The 20,341-nt window shown below is 42.9% G+C and overlaps 1 protein-coding gene across 3 annotated transcripts in view; it reads right to left on the bottom strand.

The window, feature by feature from the left end:
• Positions 1-13,344, bottom strand: part of FSHR (follicle stimulating hormone receptor) — a 179,463-nt gene extending 166,119 nt beyond the window's left edge. For all 3 annotated transcript variants that reach the window (XM_054024383.1, XM_054024384.1, XM_054024381.1), the window contains exon 1: positions 13,144-13,344. In XM_054024383.1, coding sequence (XP_053880358.1) covers positions 13,144-13,328 — 185 coding nt within the window. In that variant the 5' untranslated portion in view covers positions 13,329-13,344. The remainder of the gene's footprint in view (positions 1-13,143) is intronic.
• Positions 13,345-20,341: the final 6,997 nt, after the last annotated feature.

The following is a 20,341-nucleotide window of genomic DNA, read 5'->3' on the forward strand; positions in this document are numbered from 1 at the left end:
AGGAGTCAGAGGGGGGACATACTGCTGCTTCCAGAAGCCACCTGAGGTAAGCATCTGCAAGATCCTGCACCCTTACCCTCTCCCATGCCCCAACCACCTGCCCCAGCCCTGATCCCCCAATCCCGCCTCCCCCCGCTGCCCTCAGTACCAGCCAGGAGCACCCTTCTGCACCCCAAACCCTCATCTGCAGCCCCACCCCGTAGCCCACAACCCCAGCCAGAGCCCTCTCCTCACTCTCAGACCTTGGGTGACAGGCCAGTCCTCCCTTACAGACAGCCCCCCAACCTGAAGCAAATACTCACCAGCAACTACACACCACACCACAGAAACACTAACCCAGGAACCAATCCCTGTAACAAGCCCCGTTGCCTACTCTGTCCCTATACCTACTCTAGTGACACTATTAGAGGACCCAACCACATGAGCCACACCATCAAGGGCTCATTCACCTGCACATCTACTAATGTGATATATGCCATCATGTGCCAGCAATGCCCGCCTGCCATGTACATTGGTCAAACCAGACAGTCTCTATGAAAAAGACTAAATGGACACAAATCAGACATCAGGAATGGCAACATACAAAAGCCAGTAGGAGAACACTTCAATCTTCCTGGACATTCAAAAACAGCTTAAGAATAGCTATCCTTCAAGGAAAAGAACTTCAAAAACAGACTTCATAGATAAATTGTAGCTCTGCAGTTTATTTGCAAATTTAACACCATTAATTTGGGCTTGAATAGGGACAGGGAGTGGCTGGCTCACTACAAAAGCAATTTTCCCTCTCTTGGATTGACACCTCCTCATGAGTTATTGGGAATGGACCACATCCACCCTGACTGAATTGGCCTTGTTAACACTGGTTCTCCACTTGTAAGTTAACTCCCTTCTCTTCATGTGTCAGTATATTGATGCCTACATCTGTAATTTTCACTCCATGCATCTGAAGAAGAAGTGGGTTTTTTTTTCCTTTACACACACAAAAGCTTATGCCCACATAAATCCGTTAGTCTTTAAGGTGCCACCAGACTCTTCATTGTTTTTGTGGATACAGACTAACACGGCTACCCCTCTGAGTGTATTTTTTGAAGCCCTGAAAGCAATAATGCACGTATCTGTCACATGATGAAATGGGGGGCAAGGAAACAGAGATGAATCCAAAGTTTGATGTTAAAATCCAGATCCTAATTCTGCCAAACTATGTGATGTGGGGGAGAGGGAGAGTAAAAGGGTGAGAGGACCAGGGCCATCTCCAGAGAAATATCAGGAGTTGTTACAGAGGGCAAGTATGACATGGACTTCAAAGAGGTATATAAAGAAAGCCGGTCACATTCTTAACCTGCCAGCTTGACAGTCTTCTTCTAAATTAATTTTTAAAAAGGTATTTTTAACTATTTTCCTTCCTCCACCCATTTTCTCAAGAGAATATTTCAGTTACAAAAAAAGACAGCACCCCCCTCCTCTCCTTGCATCCTTAACTGGCAATTTTATCAAATATGAAAACAAAAAAAGTTCAGATATAATTGTTCTATCTCCCTTGCCTACCTTTTAGGACACCAGCTTAAAAAAAAAAATCCTCTCACCGCCCCCCACCCCCACAAAGAAACCAAATGAGGAAAAAGCAAAGCATTTGCCTCGTCCCCATCTTGCAGGATTTTCACTTTCATGCTATGTTTGGAATGTGCATATAGTACATCAGAAGCCCTTTTATCTAGCTCTAAACAAAACTGTGTCCTCCTCTTTCTCCCCCATTCCTCTCAATAACATTTTCATTCCTTAACAACACTGTTGTTCTCAAACCCAAAGTTTCCTTCGCTTCATTTAAAAACATTTCAATACAGTAAATAGTGTTCCCTCCCCCACCCCTGCCTCCCTCCTCCTCCTCCAGAGAATTTGAGCAGAGAGTTCTGTTTCCAGAAACATTTTGTGATGTTTCTTTCTGAGTTTAATAACTGATTGTTCCATCTGTCTGGAGTGTTTGTTTTTAGGGAAATTAGATGAGATACATAGCATTCATCCCGTTAGAAAATAGTATGCTTTCTAAGCCTGAACTTGAGAAACATTTTTGTTATTGGGCCAGGGATTCTTAAGGCATTTTTGATATTCCAAATTATTTTCTGGAATTGGATGATTCTTCTAACACTTCTGTCAGCATTTGTACAGAACAGGTTGTGATGCTTTTTGGCCACATACATAAATGGAGAGTTCTTGGTTTTCTGCTCTTGATTCCACAAGCAATGGACCTGAATTCTACTGGACACTGGGAAGACAAATATTGGAAGAGATTGAAAGGAAAAAGAGATCAAGTAAATCTTGAACTCCATGCTCCTGCAACTCTTACTCATGCATGGATTTCAGTGAAGCAATGAATACAAGAACAAAGGCCAAGGTGTTGCTATGCTCTGTATTACAACGCCTATCTGATTTAGGATTATCAATGGGATTTATGCTCCCAAGGGCCTAAATCCCTTTTGAAAACGAGATTGAGGCCTCTAAATCAGTTAGGGTTGCAATGCTGAGTTGCAATGGCTAGATATTTTTTAAAAATCTGGCCCTTAGCAAGGATTACAGGATTGGATTCATATTTATATGCTTGAGTAAAGATGGCTCAGTAGGACTCCTTATTAAAGCCAACGTAATTGCAAAGCAATTAGGAAGAATAATTTTCTATATTCTCAGAACTTGTGTGAAATCCAGGCTTGAATCTGACCTATGAATTGATATTTTAATGGCCTAAATTTTACTGCTACAGAGAGCAGTCTAATCAAACAAGAGGAAAAGAGTGTAAAATAATTTACATGTTTTGTCTGGAAAGGTCAAGTTCTGAAAAAGAATGTGACCATTTCTACTACGGTGTTTACCCATCAAAGGCAAAATCAATATACACCATTTTGAAAAATAGCACATACTTTTTTGGCACAAAGATTAATCATTACCAACAGCTGCTGTTAAGAGTTAGCGGTCTCCCACAATGAACAGCTGACCGGGGGCCTGATCCTCAGCTGGTGAAAATGTCTATTTAAGTTAACTGTGGACATGTCCCAAATACTTTTTAGACTTTCAAAGCTCTTGCACAGTTCACTATTTAGTGTTTCTACTTTAGCTAGTTTTCATAGAAACTGTTTGTTTTTTTCCTTTTCTTAGAAATAAGAAAATAGATGAAAGATGGTAAATGTTTAATTTGCTGATACTTTTCCAATGCACTTCTAATGGCCCTACAACATGTCAAAATAATTTTAACCCTTCAGCATCGCAACTTAAACTAAAGGAATAACCCTATAGTTTGCTGCAGTAGTAGGTGGTTATCCTGCATGGATTAGCCACAACTATGACACTTACTTTTCAAGAGCGTTTAACAATCTCCTTGAAGTGTTTCAGTGGACACCTTTAAAAATTTCTACCCTGTCTGAGGGATTCCCTTGTATATAGTTTCAGAAATATTGCTGGAAATAGTAAAATATTTCAAAACACTAAGCTCAAACTTTAAAGAGCACAAAAGGGCCAGTGTTGAAAGGCCTAAAGTCCAGATACATACCTTTTGAGTAGGTGCCTAACTCGGACTAAAATCAATGGGATGACTAAATCCCATGTTAAAAAGGGAATTAGGCACCTAAGTCTTATTGAAAAAGTGAATGGACTTAGGCTTCTATGTACTTAAGTCATTTTTGAAAATGGGACTTATATTTTAAAGTTATTTAGGGGTGGATATACGGTTGCCAACTTTCTAATCACACAAAACCGAACACCCCCACCCTGCCTCCTGCCCTGCCCCTTCCCTGAGGCCCTACCACTGCCCCGCCCCCTGCTTGCTTCACCCCCCCTCCCTCTGTCGCTCAGTGTCCCCCACCCTCACTCACTCTCACCAAGCTGGGAGAGGGGGCTAGGGTGCAGGAGGTGGGGCCTGAGGGCCCTGGCTGGAGCTGTAGGCTCTGGGGTGGGGCCAGGGATGAGGGTTTTAGGGTGCGGGAGAGGGCTCCAGGCTGGGGCAGGGGGTTGGGATGCAGGGGTATATGCACTCTGGACTGGCGGTATGGGCTCTGGATGGGGCCAGAAATGGGGTTCAAGGTGTGTGAGATGGCTCCAGGTTGGGGAAGGTGGTTGGGATGCAGGAGGAGATGCGGGGTCTCAGCGCATATAGCATCTTATAGCAGCTCCCAGGAAGCGGCCGCCAAGTCCCTGCGGCCCCTAGGCTCCTCCCTGGCTGCCCATGTGCTTAGGGGCTACAGGGACCTGGTTGCCGCTTCTGGGAGCCACACTGAGCCATGGCAGGTAGGGAGCATGCCTTAACCCCAGGCCCCCGCTGTGCCACCGACTGGACTTTTTATAGCCTGGTCAGCAGTGCCAACCGGAGCTACCAGCTTTCTGACTGGGCATTCTGGTAAAAAAACTGGACGCCTGGAAACCCTAGGTAGTCCTAAATATTCATACAGGTGTCTAGTGGGATTTTCCAAACCATGTAGGCCCAAATCCTTAAAGGTATGTAGGTTCCTATCAGCCTTTTTAGGCTCTAAGTGCATCATTTAGGCACCACTGACATTTTCAAAACTGCTTCTCAGCTGCCCGCTCACCCTGCAGGTGCCTAAGTCCCCAAGGCACCTAGGTTTCTGATTGTCTACATTTGCAAGCATTGACACCTTCCACCCCAGCTAATGAGCAGCTCTGATCCCTAGCTCAAGCCAAAGCCCCGGAACTCCCAAAGCGAGATATTCAAACTAGGCAGGGAGCACCTATCTCACCAGCCAGGCCCCGCTCAGATAGGCATGTTCAGAGCATGCCTAAGACCTGATCCTGCCACCCCCCACATCAGGAGGGCCCAGTGTAGGCCATCAATAGGTTGGGGAGCAGCACAACATCTGCACAAAAGACAGATGGGGCATAGGGAAACATATGACTAGCGTAAAAGGTAGGCATGAGCAGAAGACAGACAGAGGGTTTTGGCTGCTAGGGAAAGGGCTACCTAAGTGGCTGATCTGGGTTAGGTGCCTAACTCCAGGAGAGGGTTCACAGAGGATCCTGAGCAGAGGGGGGTGCCTCTCTCTAGTCCATCACCCAGGTGCACCGGGTCAGCTAGTTAAGTACTTAAGACCCAGGATATGGGAGACTCAGGTTCAAATCCCCAACACTCTGTCCAAGGGGAGCAGGAACTTGGGAGGTGGGAGACCTTGGGTTAAGTTCTTGCTTCTCTTGGACAGACTATGGATTTGAATCGGTCTCCCACATCCTGTGAGAGTCCTCTAGGGCTATTGGCTATAAAGGACCACCACCTGTAGGTAAGGCAGCCTCAAAACATACCTACTGGATCAAGCCCCAGAGGCTTGATAGGCAGAAGAATGCGTAATTGTGAATCTGCTGGGGCTTAGGTGTGAGCTAGGCATCAGGTGGCAGTATGCATGCCCCTGATGGACACTTGGGTGCCTAAGAAATATAGGTGCCTACCGGGTTAGGCAGCACCTAAGCAAGGTTTGAAATGTCAGATTTAGGTGCCTAAAATAGCATTTAGGTGCCTAAATCTCTTTGTGAATCTAGCCTAGAGTGCCTAGCTTGGGACCATTAGGTGGTAGGCTACCCCAGGGTTAGATATTGCAATGCTGAGTGGCAAATGCCTGAGTAACTTTGAGGATCTGGGACCTAAATCCCATTGATAGCAATGGAAGTTAGGCATTGAGATGCTTTTAAATATCTCACTAGTGCCTATCTGCATTTTTAGGTGCCTAAATATTTTTTAAAATCTGGCCCTTAGATCTTACAATGCGGACAATGAAGCCCTGAGTCCCATTGTCCACACCTGAAAGTTAGTCTAGTTTAGTAGTGTGTGAATTTAAAGTAAAATAGCTATGCCAGAGAAGACTCCATGTATGGACTCTTTTATTCCACATTAAGAGTGCCTTTTTCTGGTTTTGCTTAGTCCACTTCCAAAAGAGATCAAGCTAATTCAGAACAAGGCACTCTTATTCCAGACAAGTGTCCACACATGAAGTTATTCCAGAATAGCTGTTCCCAAATAACTCTACAGGCTTGTCTACACTTACCAGGGGATCGATGCATGGTGAGCGATGCATCGGTAGTTAAAGACCCGCTAAATTGACTGCAGATTGATCTCCCATGGACTCCTGTACTCCACAGGAATGAGAAGAGTAAGGGGAGTCAACAGGAGAGCATCTCCCGTTGATATAGCGCAGTGTGGACCCCGCAGTAAGTAGAGCTAAGCTATGTCAACTTGAGTAATGCTATTCACGTAAATCAAATTAGATCAATTTGCCCCTGTAGTGTAGACAAAGTCTCAATGCAGATAAATCTTCAGACTTCTGAGGCTATGTCTACAATTACAGGGCTGCAGCTATGCAGCTGTAGCACTTCAGGCTAAACACCCACTACAGCAATGGGAGGGGTTCTTCTGTTGACCTATCATTTTCTACATCGGGGGCTTAGGTCAGCGTAGCTACAACTTTTAGGCATATGTATTTCTCACACCTCTGAGAGACAAAGCAGATGTAAGTTGTCAGTGTAGTTGCAGTGCTCAGTCTCTTGACAATGGGATTTAGGGTAACATTGTCAAAAGTACCTAGAACTTTACATGCCCCCATTCTAACTACTAACAATGTTCACATTTTGATATCATCAGGATTTCTTTTGCCAAAGTATCTTGGCTACCTCTGAGGGCATGACAGATGTGATTAATGAAATTTAACATTAAACAAGAACAGTCAATAAACACTAAGACATGCTGTTTTCATTTCCACAAGATCCTCTATGTTGCTGACTCATTGAGTCAGGAGAAGTTGCAGAAATAATACATATTGTTGAAGAATTTGTGTGGAAAATGAATGCTGAGTGCATGGTTCTTCACCATCTGGGTATGAATTCAATTTCTATTCAGACTCCAACCTCCAATTCATCTATCTTCTTGCCCTTGCAAGTCTCTCAGGCTTCCTGGCTCCCTTTCCCCTCACCACAACTTAGTCCATCTACCTTTGACCTCATAGGTCTCTCCTCCTGGCTGTGTTGACCTCATAGGTCTCATCCTGGCTGTGTTTCTGATTGGACCTTGGTATTGTATGCTCACATCTCATACACTATGTATTCTGGGAAACTCCTCTTGGGTACAACTTCTCGTGCCATGTTTGTCTGGAGTAGCACCAGGGTTCAGGGTAGAGGTGAAGACATGCCTGACTCATTAAGACAATAAAATGTTGCACCTGCATGGGGCTTTTCATCTTCCAAACAATAACTAGTTAATACAACATTGTGCAGCAGGCAACTTATGACAATCACCATTATACAACTGAAGAAGGGTATGTAGGTGAGTGGCCCAGGGCCACAGATGGAATCAGCATTGGAGCCAAGATTAAATATTCTAGACCATGCTTCTCTTTACGCCCCTAGGAATTCAACGAGTGATGGAACCTGATTGTGGTAGAGTGCTGGGATGAAAGGAATTAGAAGGTGAAAGGGAACTGTAGGGTGAAATCCTGGCTCCATTGAAGTCAATAGCAAAACTCCCATTGACTTCAGTGGGATCAGGGTTTCAGCTATAGAATTTACAAGTTAGATCATCTACTCCATTCCCCTGACAAATCTGAATTGTCTATTTTCTAAGGCTCAGTCCAGTTAATTTTTAGATATTCAAAGGTAGACAAAGGTCAAAAGCATGGGGGTGGGAGTGACTCCTCCAAGAGCAACATTGTGTGGAGGAGGGAGATGAAAGGAGCTAAAAGGCTGAGGCAAGGACTCAGGCCACCAGAAAAGAGGAAGTGCAGGGAACTGAGTGTTCTGTATCAGAACCATTATGGGATTTGGTATTTTTCGTACACATCCTTGCTGCTGAGAAATCTAAACTTGATTTCCAGACTGGGCTCTGATTGATTTCAGGGATAGTGGGAAATGGAAAAATGCAAATTTACCACTAACATGAAATTAGACACACACACACAAAACCTATTTTCCTATTTTTTGTGTGCAAATTTCTTGCTTCTTTATCTTTTCAGACTCAATCTGATTTTTCGTGTTTAAGTTTTCCACCCCAACTCCCTCTATTTCCCTAGACTTTTGTTTTCTCTATCCTTTGTACTAATTCTGTTCTTTTTTTGACCTTCTGAATTTATTTAATTTCTTTCTGTTCTTGTCTTATCCCTTCTCCTATTGGTTACTGAATGTCTCTACTTCGGATGTTTCTGCTCTTGCACATACTTCTCCCTTCTTTGCCTTTTTCCTCTGCATGAGCCTGTTGGCCTTTCCTTTCATCTTCTCCTTTGTTCTATCTGTTTCATTCTCTCTCCCTCCCATGGTACCTTCTGCTTATATGACTGTATTTCTTGTTTAGTACTCTGTTCAGTTTTCTCCTCTCCTCATCTTTTCCATGGATAGTATCTCGTTCCTCTAGGTCCCTCAGAAGGACTTTGGAAGAGCCCAAGATGACCTATTCCAGGTTTTACATTGAGTCTAGTGCATGCTGGGACAGGACTCAGAAGACCTGATTCTCCTCTCACAAGCTTTACATCTGTGTAATTTGATTGACTTCACTAGAGATAGTTATAATTTATATCAGTGCAAGACAGAAGAGAATCAATTTGTTGGGGGCTAGTCACTTCTGTTTTAGGAGCCCTATTGATATTTGCACACAACTACATTTCTCATTATTGAATCTCAGAGCCTGGACTTAAGAGATACTTAAGTAACCTGGCACAAGACACCTTGTTTTTAATGCAACTGACCAGCACTGTTGAAAATATGGGAACAGCTGATTCCTGTGATAATTACCTGATGACAACATAAGCCTTTATTTTATAAATTTTGCTACACTAAAGATTGAGATAATACTATAGCAAGTCCTGATGCAAACAATAGGGTTTGTAGCTGTTGTTCAAGTTGCTAGATTTTATGTCTAGCTTGTTTGTGCTTGATCCAGAATTTGCTATTTCAAGGTGGCTGACTATTCAATGGTCAGACATCTACCCAAGCTTGACATGATAGTCTAAAAATAAATAGCATTGAGCAACAGTACAAAGACTCCTGTGCAGAAGGCAAGAAAAATCCAATGTTTGTGGTTTGCAGAGGTTTGAGAGAAAATGGTCAAAATATATTCTTTACCAGTGGTGATTCATCCTAAATAGGGCCGGCTCCAGGCACCATCTTGTCAAGCAAGTGCTTGGGGCGGCCACTGCGGAGAGGGGCGGCACGTCCAGCTATTCGGTGGCAATTCGGCGGACGGTCCCTCACTCTGGCTCGGAGCGAAGGACCTCCTGATGAATTGCTGCCGCAGATCGCGACTTTTTTTTTTTTTTTTGGCAGCTGCTTGCGGCGGCCAAAACCCTGGAGCCGGCCCCTATCCTAAACCACTTGGTGAAACTGGAATGCTGATTTTCAAAATGTACACAATACATGTGGTGAAATCTTGAGATGGGGTGACCAGAACTGCCCATGATATTAAAGGTGTGTAGCAGATCATGGATCTATATAGTGGAATTATGATATTTTCTGTCTTATTATATCCCTTTCCAAATGGTTCCTAACATTCCGTTAGCTTTTTTGACTGCCACTGCACATTGAACAGATGTTTTCAGGGAACTATCCATAATGACTCCAAGATCTCTTTCTTGAATGGTAACAGCTAATTTAGAGCCTGTCATTTTGAATGTATAGTTGAAATTATGTTTTCCAATGTGCATTACTTTGCATTATCAACATTGAATTTCATCTGTCATTTTGCTGCCCAGTCACCCAGTTTTGTGAGATACCACCTCCCCTCAGATGAAAGGCCCTATAGAAGAACAATGTATTGTTATAAAAGTAACTTCTTTCATGATATTTCTACTTCCACTCCCAGATGAAAAGATGAAGTACATCGGGTCAGACCTTTTTGTTGTTAAGTGTATTTTGTCAAATCTCAAGAAGGATCTGTTAAAAAAAAAAAAAAAAAAAAACACATACACCCCCCTAAAGAGTTTACCCATACCTAAATTTAATGTCAAAGAACAGGAAGAAGAAAGACAAACGTTAAATATGACTTCAAAAACTTTTAAATCCTAAATAAGCATAGTGTCCTATATTTAAGAGGGGTGCTTTTAATTGACACCACTGGTTTTTAGAGATGTCTCCCAACTGGCTAACCAACCCTTTGATACACTAATCCAAAACTCTCTTTCTATCTGAAGTCTCCACCTTTGATTTCTCGTGGGTTATCACGAGAAACACTCAGCTGGCCACATTCTGGACAAACTTTTCAGCTGGATGAGGCCATAAGAAATGCAAGAACCATCTTTTTGTCCTGAACAGAGCACCTTCTCCCTCAGACAAGAATAAGAAACCATCATGGAGGTCACCTTCTTGAAATCTTGGACCCTGCCAAATTCCATCCAGGAAGGCCTCCTAAGCCAGCAAGAAAACAACTGGAAACAGAACAGTCTCCTTCCAATAATTTGGCCTATGCACACAAGTAGTAGTCGTGGAAACAATAACTGCAATGAGGGCCACCACCTGTGACTCGGACCTCTACATCATTTCTGGATGGCAAGAACAAGCAGAACTCCTGTGAACTCTCCTGACAGATCGCCAACACTTCCTTTGATGAGGTGAATCAGTGCCTGCTCTAAAGTGTGCAATAGCCCAAACAATAATGAGGAAGCCATTGTGCAATGCTGGAGAGCCCACAATCAACTCCTAATATCTGAGCTCCCATTTCTCAGTAAGGTAATCAAGAAATCAAAAAAAGACTTATGTCACTTGTCAGCAGCCAGTGTCTGAGATTTTCCTCTCAGTCAAACTTCAGGTCAGGGCATGATTCCAAAACACCACATGTTGCTCTTGAGTAGATGACCCCTTTCTGCCAGAGTAAAGGGAAACATCCATACTCATCCTGTATTACTTCTCTGGTTTAACTGATACAACAAATCACCTGGTACGTCTGTGCTGATTCTAAGAAACTGCTGGGGTGGAACAGAGACACCCTGAAATAGCTCCCGTCCTTTCTTTTGGACCGACCTCACAGGTTTGCAATGGGCACGTCTTCCTCCATTTCTAAAGCTTTCACATATAGAGGCCCAGGGCTCATCATATTATTCAGCATCTATATGAACCCATTAGGAGAGCTAGCGAAACAACAGGGTGAAATGCCAGAAGTATGCTGAAGACACCCAGATCCTCTGACTTTAAGGTCATAAGGGACCATTGTGATCAACTAGTCTGACCTCCTGCACATTACAGGCCAAAGAACCTCACCCACTCCTGATATAGTCCCCTACCTTCTGGCCGAGTTACTCAAGTCCTCAAATCATGGTTTAAATACTTCAAGTGACAGAGAAGTCACCATTTACACTAGTTTAAACCTGCAAATGACCTGTGGCCATGCTGCAGAGGAAAGCGAGAAAAAAAAAAAAAAATGAACAGTACTGTATTTCTGCTCTCTCTCACACAATCAGCACCTGAGTGAAAAGCATTTACACAGATGTATGTTAGAGATGACTATGGGTAAAATCCTGACTTTACTGAAATCAATGAAAGTTTTATCATTGACTACAATGGGGACGAGATTTCATCAAGGGATGTAAAACTGGTGTAAGTGAGAAGACAGTCTGGCCTGTGTTTCTAACTCTCATGGTTATAATTAGATACATAATATTTCAAGAAGAAAGCATTTATTTACTGTTTTTAAACATACAAAGGCTTTCTCCAAATAGCCTGTTTCAGTAATTACACCCCACAGGGTCAATAGTCATTCTGAGAAGCTGGCTAATTAGCAATCCCCTGATAACTCCTTAAATGGCTGACCACTCCTTACTAAGCCCCCACTTTAACAGGTGCCTATGTTTTTATAAGGAAATGGAACTCTAAACAAGGATATACTGATTTGTGTAGTCCCTAGATGGCAGATTCTAACTGTGTAATCTAAAGAAACAAATCACAATTAGCCATCTATGCTTGGAGTGTGGTTCACCCAGGATTTAGACCACCCAAATTGTACATGGATTATTTTCCCTCTAGTTGGTTGTATAATGATTTAAATATTCACTGCCTTCCTGTAGTTAATTTAGTCATTTTTTCCAAAAGTCTCACTGCAGTCTATTGCTTTTACTTAAGCTGCATGCCTAACACAAGTTTTGACCACCCCTTCTGTTAAATTAAAAATAAAATCCTTTGTGCTCAAAAGCTGTGGGATAATTTTAGTATAACAGATGTACAATGGTTTGTAAAATCTAGCTAGTGAATGATCAGCTGTATTATTCTGCCTTGGCCTTTCCATCCAAACTGGCTGCTATAATTACTATTAAAGGATTTACCCAGGTATGCTTATTTTACATCAGGTTGTGGTATTAGTTGATTATGGTGTAGCTGCTTTAAAGCAAAGAAAAGAGAGAACACAGTTTGGCTTATTTTAATGGTCAATATTGGCTTTTGTGTGAATTATTTCATTAGCCTTGTCACCAAATTAGAAGATATCTGATGTCTAGTACTGTACATGTCATCCTATGGGAAACAACTAGAAACTCTAAGAACAATAAAGCAACTAGCTGAGACCACACTAAATCTTTGCTTTATTTATCATCATTAATGCAGTCAGTGTTTCCATGGATGATGAGAATCACCTTTTTATTCAGAAATTTTTTTGGGGTGTGGGTGGGTGACTGATAACCCTGTAAAGTACTACACATGAAAACCACAAATTCCTTTTTGGCAAATCAACACTTCTCTAGAGAGTTACTACTGTACAAACAAAATGTTTCCGAAGTTCCTTATGGCAGGCAAAACATGGTATATATTCCACTCAGTTATGCTAAAGCAGGTTGTAAGGAAAGCTTAGATTCCTAGATACTAGGATAATACAAATAATAAAAAAAATAGTTTCCGTTGGAAGCAATATTTGCAAACTTTGCAATATTTAACTGATCTTTTCTCAACTAAGATGTTAAAATAGAGATTAGAGTAACAGAGGCTCTTATTATACAGAGTATTAAGGTTTTGAGGGGGATATGGTGATTTAATGAGTGTGACAGAATGCTCTGCTTTTAAAACAGCTGGTGTAAGTCCCTTACATGAACCCCTGGACTCCTCCGAAATGGAGCATGTTGGTTTGCCAAGCAACAGTTTATTTTGCAAGATAACAGCAAAGCTGCTGCTTGAAAATTGCAACAGCTCCCTTTCCTTACTTACAGTTCAGTAGAGTTCCTGGGAATGTCCTGAGGAATCTGGATCACTTTGCTCTCCTGACAGATGAATATCCTGTCAGAGCACCGACAGAGATGATGCTGACATCCACAGCAATCACCCAGGAAAACCACCAAACAGATTAAAAAAAAAGACATGTTAGTCTTTACATATGTGCTCTCCTCCCTCATTTAAAAGGAAGGCTCTACAGCCTTCTACTGCATGACTAGAAATGACTCCTCTAATTGAAGATCCGCCTTAAAAGCTGAAGTGAATCATGTGATTCTTAGGGAATGACTTGTTTGCAAGTTTCATTTCATGGCCTGTGCTCCATAAGCATTTTAGGGAAGGTGTAGAGAGGAGTTGTATACTAACAGGAACTTGTTATGTGATAAAACTTATTTTATGTTTCAAGTGGCGTGGATGAAGCCACAGAACTTTAATTAGATTATTAAAGTGTTTTAAATCTTTTGCATATTTACACTGCAAAAATTTCTCTTTCTACAGCTGTGTTTTGCATGTACAATATTAAACAATAGCTAGTAGGGACCAAGAACTTTTACCTGTTATTGCTGGATCCCTCTCTCCTTACAAATGCTGCTGGCTTTTCTAGTCAAGAACTTTAATTCTTTGCTAGTACTTTGTGACTTCCTGTGGCAAGCACACAAGAATTCTATGGTGGATTTTACTGAATGATTTTTACTTGACTTAAAAAGGATGCAGTCTCCAAAACCAAAGCAAAATACACATTTTTAATTAACATTTCTCACACTCTTAGGGCACAGTTTGAGCACATTTGTCGGCTTGTGTCTTTGGAGAAACCCTGGTGAGAGAGCATGCAGGGGCAGTAAATGGTTCCTGATGAACAAGGAGTTAATTTAATCTCCACTCCCATGTGGAGGAACAGGGAAGGGCTACAAGAACAGCTATCTGGGAGACAGAGGAGGAAATGTCTTCAGGAAGGCAAGACTCCATAAAGACAAGTCACAAGACTCTATCTTGTGGAGTTTATCCATTTACTTTACACTCAAGTTAAATTATTTTTCTGTCCTGTTATAAAATAAGAATCCTTGAGAAAGAGACCTTGCTAACTACAACTGTTTCCTTTCACTGAGTCATTCTACCAACTTACACCAGCTCATGTCCACAAGAAATAGGAATTTAAACCTCTTCCCTCATTTTCTAATTGAAGCTTTGGAACTCAAATTAAAAGGCTACGTCCTATGGTCTCATCCTCAGTCCTCTCTCAAACAAACTGCCATTGATTTCAATGGCAAATTCCATATTACTTCACTGAAGCTGGCTTGAGTAAAGACTTTGAGATTTGGCCAAAAGTCAATAGGACTAACTAAGATTAGTAAGATTTTTCTGTGTTGAATCTCTAGTTCTTGAAGCCTTTTAACTGAAATTGCTGTTGAAAGTACCAGGATATCCGAGGTTTATGTGGGGCAGAAGAACATTTAGCCAAAGAGAAATGTCTTAATCTTTTATGTTGAAACTTATTTATATAAATAATCAATATTTCACTACATGAATATGCAAAATATTTTGTAAAATGCAATAACACTATGTGAACATGTCCATTAATTAGTACCCATAAGAAAGGATAGCAATACAGATCTCAATTTGATTAATTTTGGGTCCATAAACCCAGTTACATCTATTGTTTGGTCATGGTAGAAGCCATATATGGAAGAATTGGTATGCAGGAAATTAAATTTAAACCATCATCATGAAACACACAAGTATTTTCCCAATTATTGAGTTTTAAAGCTACAGCAATCAAGATATAAATAAGTTTTGCTTTACCAGTATTACCAACTCCAACCATTTAAAAATCATGAGTCAAGCCCACAAAATCATCAGCTTTTTTAGAGATGGATTCAAGCTTTTCTTTGCAATCATGGAGGCTAGCCTTTAAAAAAATAAAAATAAAAGCTACGATTTTCATGAAATGGTATGAGTCTAGGGAACCAGGGCTTTAAGAAAAAACACCATGTGTAGTGAGACTCAATAAAATGATGGGAGCTGGCAACACAAGATTACCCTCTGCATTAGAGCCACAACTAATCAATTCACAACTATCACCTAAGAATGAAAGGAGTTTCTTAAGCCTACTAGAGTTGATACAAAATTTTCAACCTTTTCTCTTAAGGGCCAAACTCTGCTCTCCTATGCAACTTTGAAGTGGGAGTTGCTCCACTGACTTCAGACAAGTTATTCTCAAATTACATCAGTGAAGGCCACTGACTACATTAGTTTACATCAGCTGAAGATCTGGCTCTGTAATACTAGTACAAGGACACGAAAAAAATATAATCACTGACTTTTAATACAGTCCCAAAATCAATTAGACTCGTTAACCATTGCCTTAAAATAGTAATCTGTGACCAGGCAACTGTGTATGAAAAAAAGAGTAAGGTCTGAGAAAAAGCAGCAAACTAAGTAGGAGAATAAAGCTGTTTATAGCTCTTCTAAATATCTTCCCTGATCATCATGGCTAGAGCTTTAGCTATCCCCCACCTCAGAATCTATGGTGTTGTTGCTTTCAATACTTATTTCTGATTTACAATTATCCACCACTGACATGGAGTTAAGATTCTTCCAATATTTTGGGGTTAATGCAAACACTCAAAAAAATTACATAGTTATTTAAGGCCCTTGGAATTTTGAACATTTTGTTCCCCTTTTAAAAGAAGCACTAGAGTGCTATCTACCAGATTTTAGGACTCCCTCAACAGAAGAGTGATTCACCAGCCAGTGTACCCCTTCATGGCTGTGTATGGCACAGCAGACTCCTCTTGTTGCTGCTCCCTCTCCTCAGCCACTTCAAACTTGTGGTGATTCCCGTGAGACTCAGCCTCTAGCCAGGTTATGTTCAGTCCCATCCCTTAAAGGGTAACAGAATTCCATAAACAGTCCAGTGACATTATGCCAGGTCTTCAGCCTGACTCTGGGATCAGTGGTTTACGCCTCTTATTTCAGGTGCTTTCATGCCACCTTCCTTGGTGATTGGTAGGGGAACACAGGCCCTCCCTCTACACTAGGGACACTATAGGAAGCAGCTAAGGCAGGGGTGGGCAAATGTTTTGGCCCAAGGGTCACATCTGGGTATGTAAATTGTATGGCAGGCCACAAATGCTTACAAAATTGGGGGTTGAGGGGCAGGGGGAGTGAGGACTCCAACTGGGGGTGTGGGCTCTTGGATGGGGCCAGAAATGAGGAGTTTAGAGTGCAGAAGGTGGCTCGGGGCTGGGGAAGGGGGTTGGGGTGCAGCTGTGGGAGTGAGGGCTCCAGCTGGGGGGGCGGGATCTGGGGTGCAGGAGGGTGGGACCAAGGGGTTCAAAGGGTGGGAGGTGGGTCAGGGCTGGGACAGGGGGTTGAGTGTTGGAGGGCGGTCAGGTGTGCAGTCTCCAGGCGGCACTTACCTCAAGTAGCTCCTGAAAGCCGTTGCATGTCCCCTCTCCAGCTCCTATGTGGAGGCACAGCCAGGGGGTTCTGCACGCTGCCCCATCCGCCGGTACCACCCCTGCAGCTCCCATTGGCCGTGGTTGCTGGCCAATGGGAGCTGCGGGGGTGGCACTCGGGGCGGGGACAGCGTGCGGAGCCCCCTGGCTGCCCCTACACATAGGAGCCAGAGGGGGGACATGCTGCTGCTTGTGGGAGCCACATGGAGCCATGGCACACCTGGAGCATGGAAAGCCCTGGAACCTGCTCCCCGGCAGGAGCTCGAGGGCCAGATTAAAATGTCTGAAGGGCTGGATGCAGCCCCCGAGCCATAGTTTGCCCACCCCTGAGCTAAGGCCTACTTCCTCAGACTGCCTGTGACTCCCTGGGCTACTTCCTACCTCAACATCTTTTTGGGTTCACTCCTCTACAAACTCTTCACCCCTTCACAGACTCAGCAGAAGTCCTTCCTGCTCCTTTAACAAGCAACATCTCCCAGAATTTCTCCCTGAAGGCTTGGTTTCTGTCTGCCTCTCTCAAAGTTCTTTGCATGTCCTGCTTTGAGCAGGAGGTTGGACTAGATGACCTCCTGAGGTCCCTTCCAACCCTAATATTCTATGATTCTATGCTTCTCTCTTTCCGTAGGAAAACAACCCAGGTCTGCCTCCCTGCCGCCTTACCCTTTGGTCAAGGCTCACTTCATACAGGAGCTTGCTCCCTGTGGCTCCCAGTGTTTCTCATGGCCCTTTGCCACCACTCCTTGAGAAAGAAGCCCAAGGCCTACTCTCCCGTGGGCCTCCTGCCTCCCTTCTACTGCCCTGAAGTCCTTCCTCTATAAGTCACCTTGCTCCTCTCAGCTAGGACTCTTCCTTAATTCTGCCATGCAACAGGTCCTATTCCTAAATTGTGTTTGGCCCATATTCCAGGTGCACAAATTGCTCTCTGACTCTAGTTGACTCTTTCTCTGCAAGTGAAGGATATACACCCAATCACAGCCTTTTTTTCCATTGCAAAATGTTACAGTGCTAATTAGTTTATTTTAAAAGGAAGATTCATAGAATCATAGAAGATTAGGGTTGGAAGAGACCTCAGGAGGTCATCTAGTCCAAACCCCTGCTCAAAGCAGGACCAACACCAACTAATTACCTAGCCAAGGCTTTGTCAAGCCAGGCCTTAAAAACTTTTAAGGATGGAGATTCCACCACCTCCCTAGGTAACCTATTCCAGTGCTTCACCACCCTCCTAGTGAAATAGTATTTCCTAATATTCAAACTAGACCACCCTGATTGCAATTTGAGACCATTGCTCCTTGTTCTGTCATCTGCCACCACTGAGAACAGCCAAGCTCCATCCTTTTTGGAACCCCCCTTCAGATAGTTGAAGGCTGCTATGAAATCCCCCCTCACTCTTCTGCAGACTAAACAAGCCCAGTTCCTTCAGCTTCTCCTTGTAACTCATTTGCCACAGCCCCCTGGTAATTTTTGTTGCCCTCCGCTGGACTCTCTCCAATTTGTCCACATCCTTTCTGTAGCGGAGGGGCCAAAACTGGACTCAATACTCCAGATGTGGCCTCACCAGTGCCGAATAGAAGGGAATAATCACTTCCCTCCATCTGCTGGCAATGCTTCTACTAATGCAGCCCAATATGCCATTAGCCTTCTTGGCAACAAGAGCACACTGCCAACTCATATCCAGCTTCTCATCCACTGTAATCCCCAGGTCCTTTTCTGCAGGACTGCTGCTTAGCCAGTCGGTCCCTAGCCTGTAGCGGTGAATGGGATTCTTCCGTCCTAAGAGCAGGACTCTGCACTTGTCCTTGTTGAACATCATCAGATTTCTTTTGGCCCAATCCTCCAATTTGTCTAGGTCACTCTGGACCCTATCCCTACCCTCCACTGTATCTATCTCTCCCCCCAGCTCAGTGTCATCCGCGAACTTGCTGAAGGTGCAATCCATCCCATCATCCAGATCATTAATAAAGATGTTGAACAAAACCGGCCCCATGACTGACCCCTGGAGCACTCCGCTTGATACCGGCTGCCAACTAGACATCAAGCCATTGATCACTACCCGTTGAGCCCGACAAGCTAGCTAGATTTCTATCCACCTTATAGTCCATTTATCCAATCCATACTTCTTTAACTTGCTGGCAAGAATACTGTGGGAGACTGTATCAAAAGCTTTGCTAAAGTCAAGATATATCATATCCACTGCTTTCCCCATATCCACAGAGCCAGTTATCTTATCATAGAAGACAATCAGGTTGGTAAGGCATGACTTACCCTTGGTGAATCCATATTGACTGTTCCTGATCACCTTCCTCGCCTCCAAGTGTTTCAAAATGGTTTCCTTGAGGACCTGCTCCAGGGACTGAGGTGAGGCTGACCGGTCTGTAGTTCCCCAGGTTCTCCTTCTCTTTTTTAAAGATGGGCACTATATTTGCCTTTTTCCAATCATCCGGGACCTCCCCCAATCTCCATGAGTTTTCAAAGATAATGGCCAATGGCTCTGCAATCACATCAGCCAACTCCCTCAGCACCTTTGGATGCATTAGATCTGGACCCATGGACTTGTGCATGTCCAGCTTTTCTAAATAGTCCTTAACCTGTTCTTTCACCACTGAGGGCTGCTCACCTCCTCCCATACTGTGTTGCCCAGGACAACAATGTGGGAGCTGACCTTATCTGTGAAGACCGAGGCAAAAAAAGCATTGATTCCTTCAGTTTTTTCAACATCATTTGTCACTATGTTGCCTCCCCATTTCATTAAGGGTCCCACACTTTCCCTGACCTTTTTCTTGTTGCTAACATACCTGTAGAAACCCTTCTTGTTACCCCTCACATCCCTTGCTAGCTGCAACTCCAGTTGCTTTTTGGCCTTCCTGATTACAGCCCTGCATGCTTGAGCAATATTTTTATACTTCTCCCTGGTCATTTGTCTAAGTTTCTATTTCTTGTAAGCTTCCTTTTTGAGTTTAAGCTCACCGAAGATTTCACTGTTAAGCCAAGCTGGTCGCCTGCCATATTTGCTATTCTTTCTGCATATTGGGATACTTTGTTCCTGTGTCCTCAATAAGGCTTTTTTAAAATACAACCAGCTTTCCTGGACTCTTTTCCCCCTCTTACATTGCTCTACAGCCAAAATGCTTTTGAAATAAATGTAGTCAAACTTTACTAATTCTGGGTCACTGAGAACAAAAATGATGCTTAAAATTGTTGATTGGCTCTAGTTTTCAAGATATGCTATTGGGTCAGTATATACGACCCTTGACTTGGGAATGGTGGAGGATAAGAGAGTTATAAAGGGAAGGGATCTCAATTTCAACCAGAAATGACTAAAATACATCTTTGACTGGATCTATGAATAAATCTATGCCTGGGTTTGGACAGTACTTGCTTTTTAGGCAAAACAATGAATGATGCAATCTGAAGCTGGTATTGCGTCATACATGATATGAATTGCATCATGTTATTCCTAGAAGTCATGGATGATGCAATCATAATGAAGCTTACATCACTCTGCCAAACAAATTGCCCTATATCAGCTCTAGAAATCATACAGTGTCATGCTCTCTTATTTGTCAGTGTTTGATTTTGCAAAGGGACACATTTCTGTTTAGGCAAAGTGAGATGCTTCGTACTTGTGTGAACAAGTGCAGATAACTTCTGCTATGTTTGTGCTGAAGTGACTTTTGCATCACAAAAGCGCAGTATAACCACTATGGTTAAGAAAGCCTATCACCTTTATTTTGGCTGCA

The sequence above is a fragment of the Malaclemys terrapin genome, chromosome 3 (genome assembly GCF_027887155.1).
Source record: "Malaclemys terrapin pileata isolate rMalTer1 chromosome 3, rMalTer1.hap1, whole genome shotgun sequence".
Classification (NCBI taxonomy): Eukaryota; Metazoa; Chordata; order Testudines; family Emydidae; genus Malaclemys; species Malaclemys terrapin.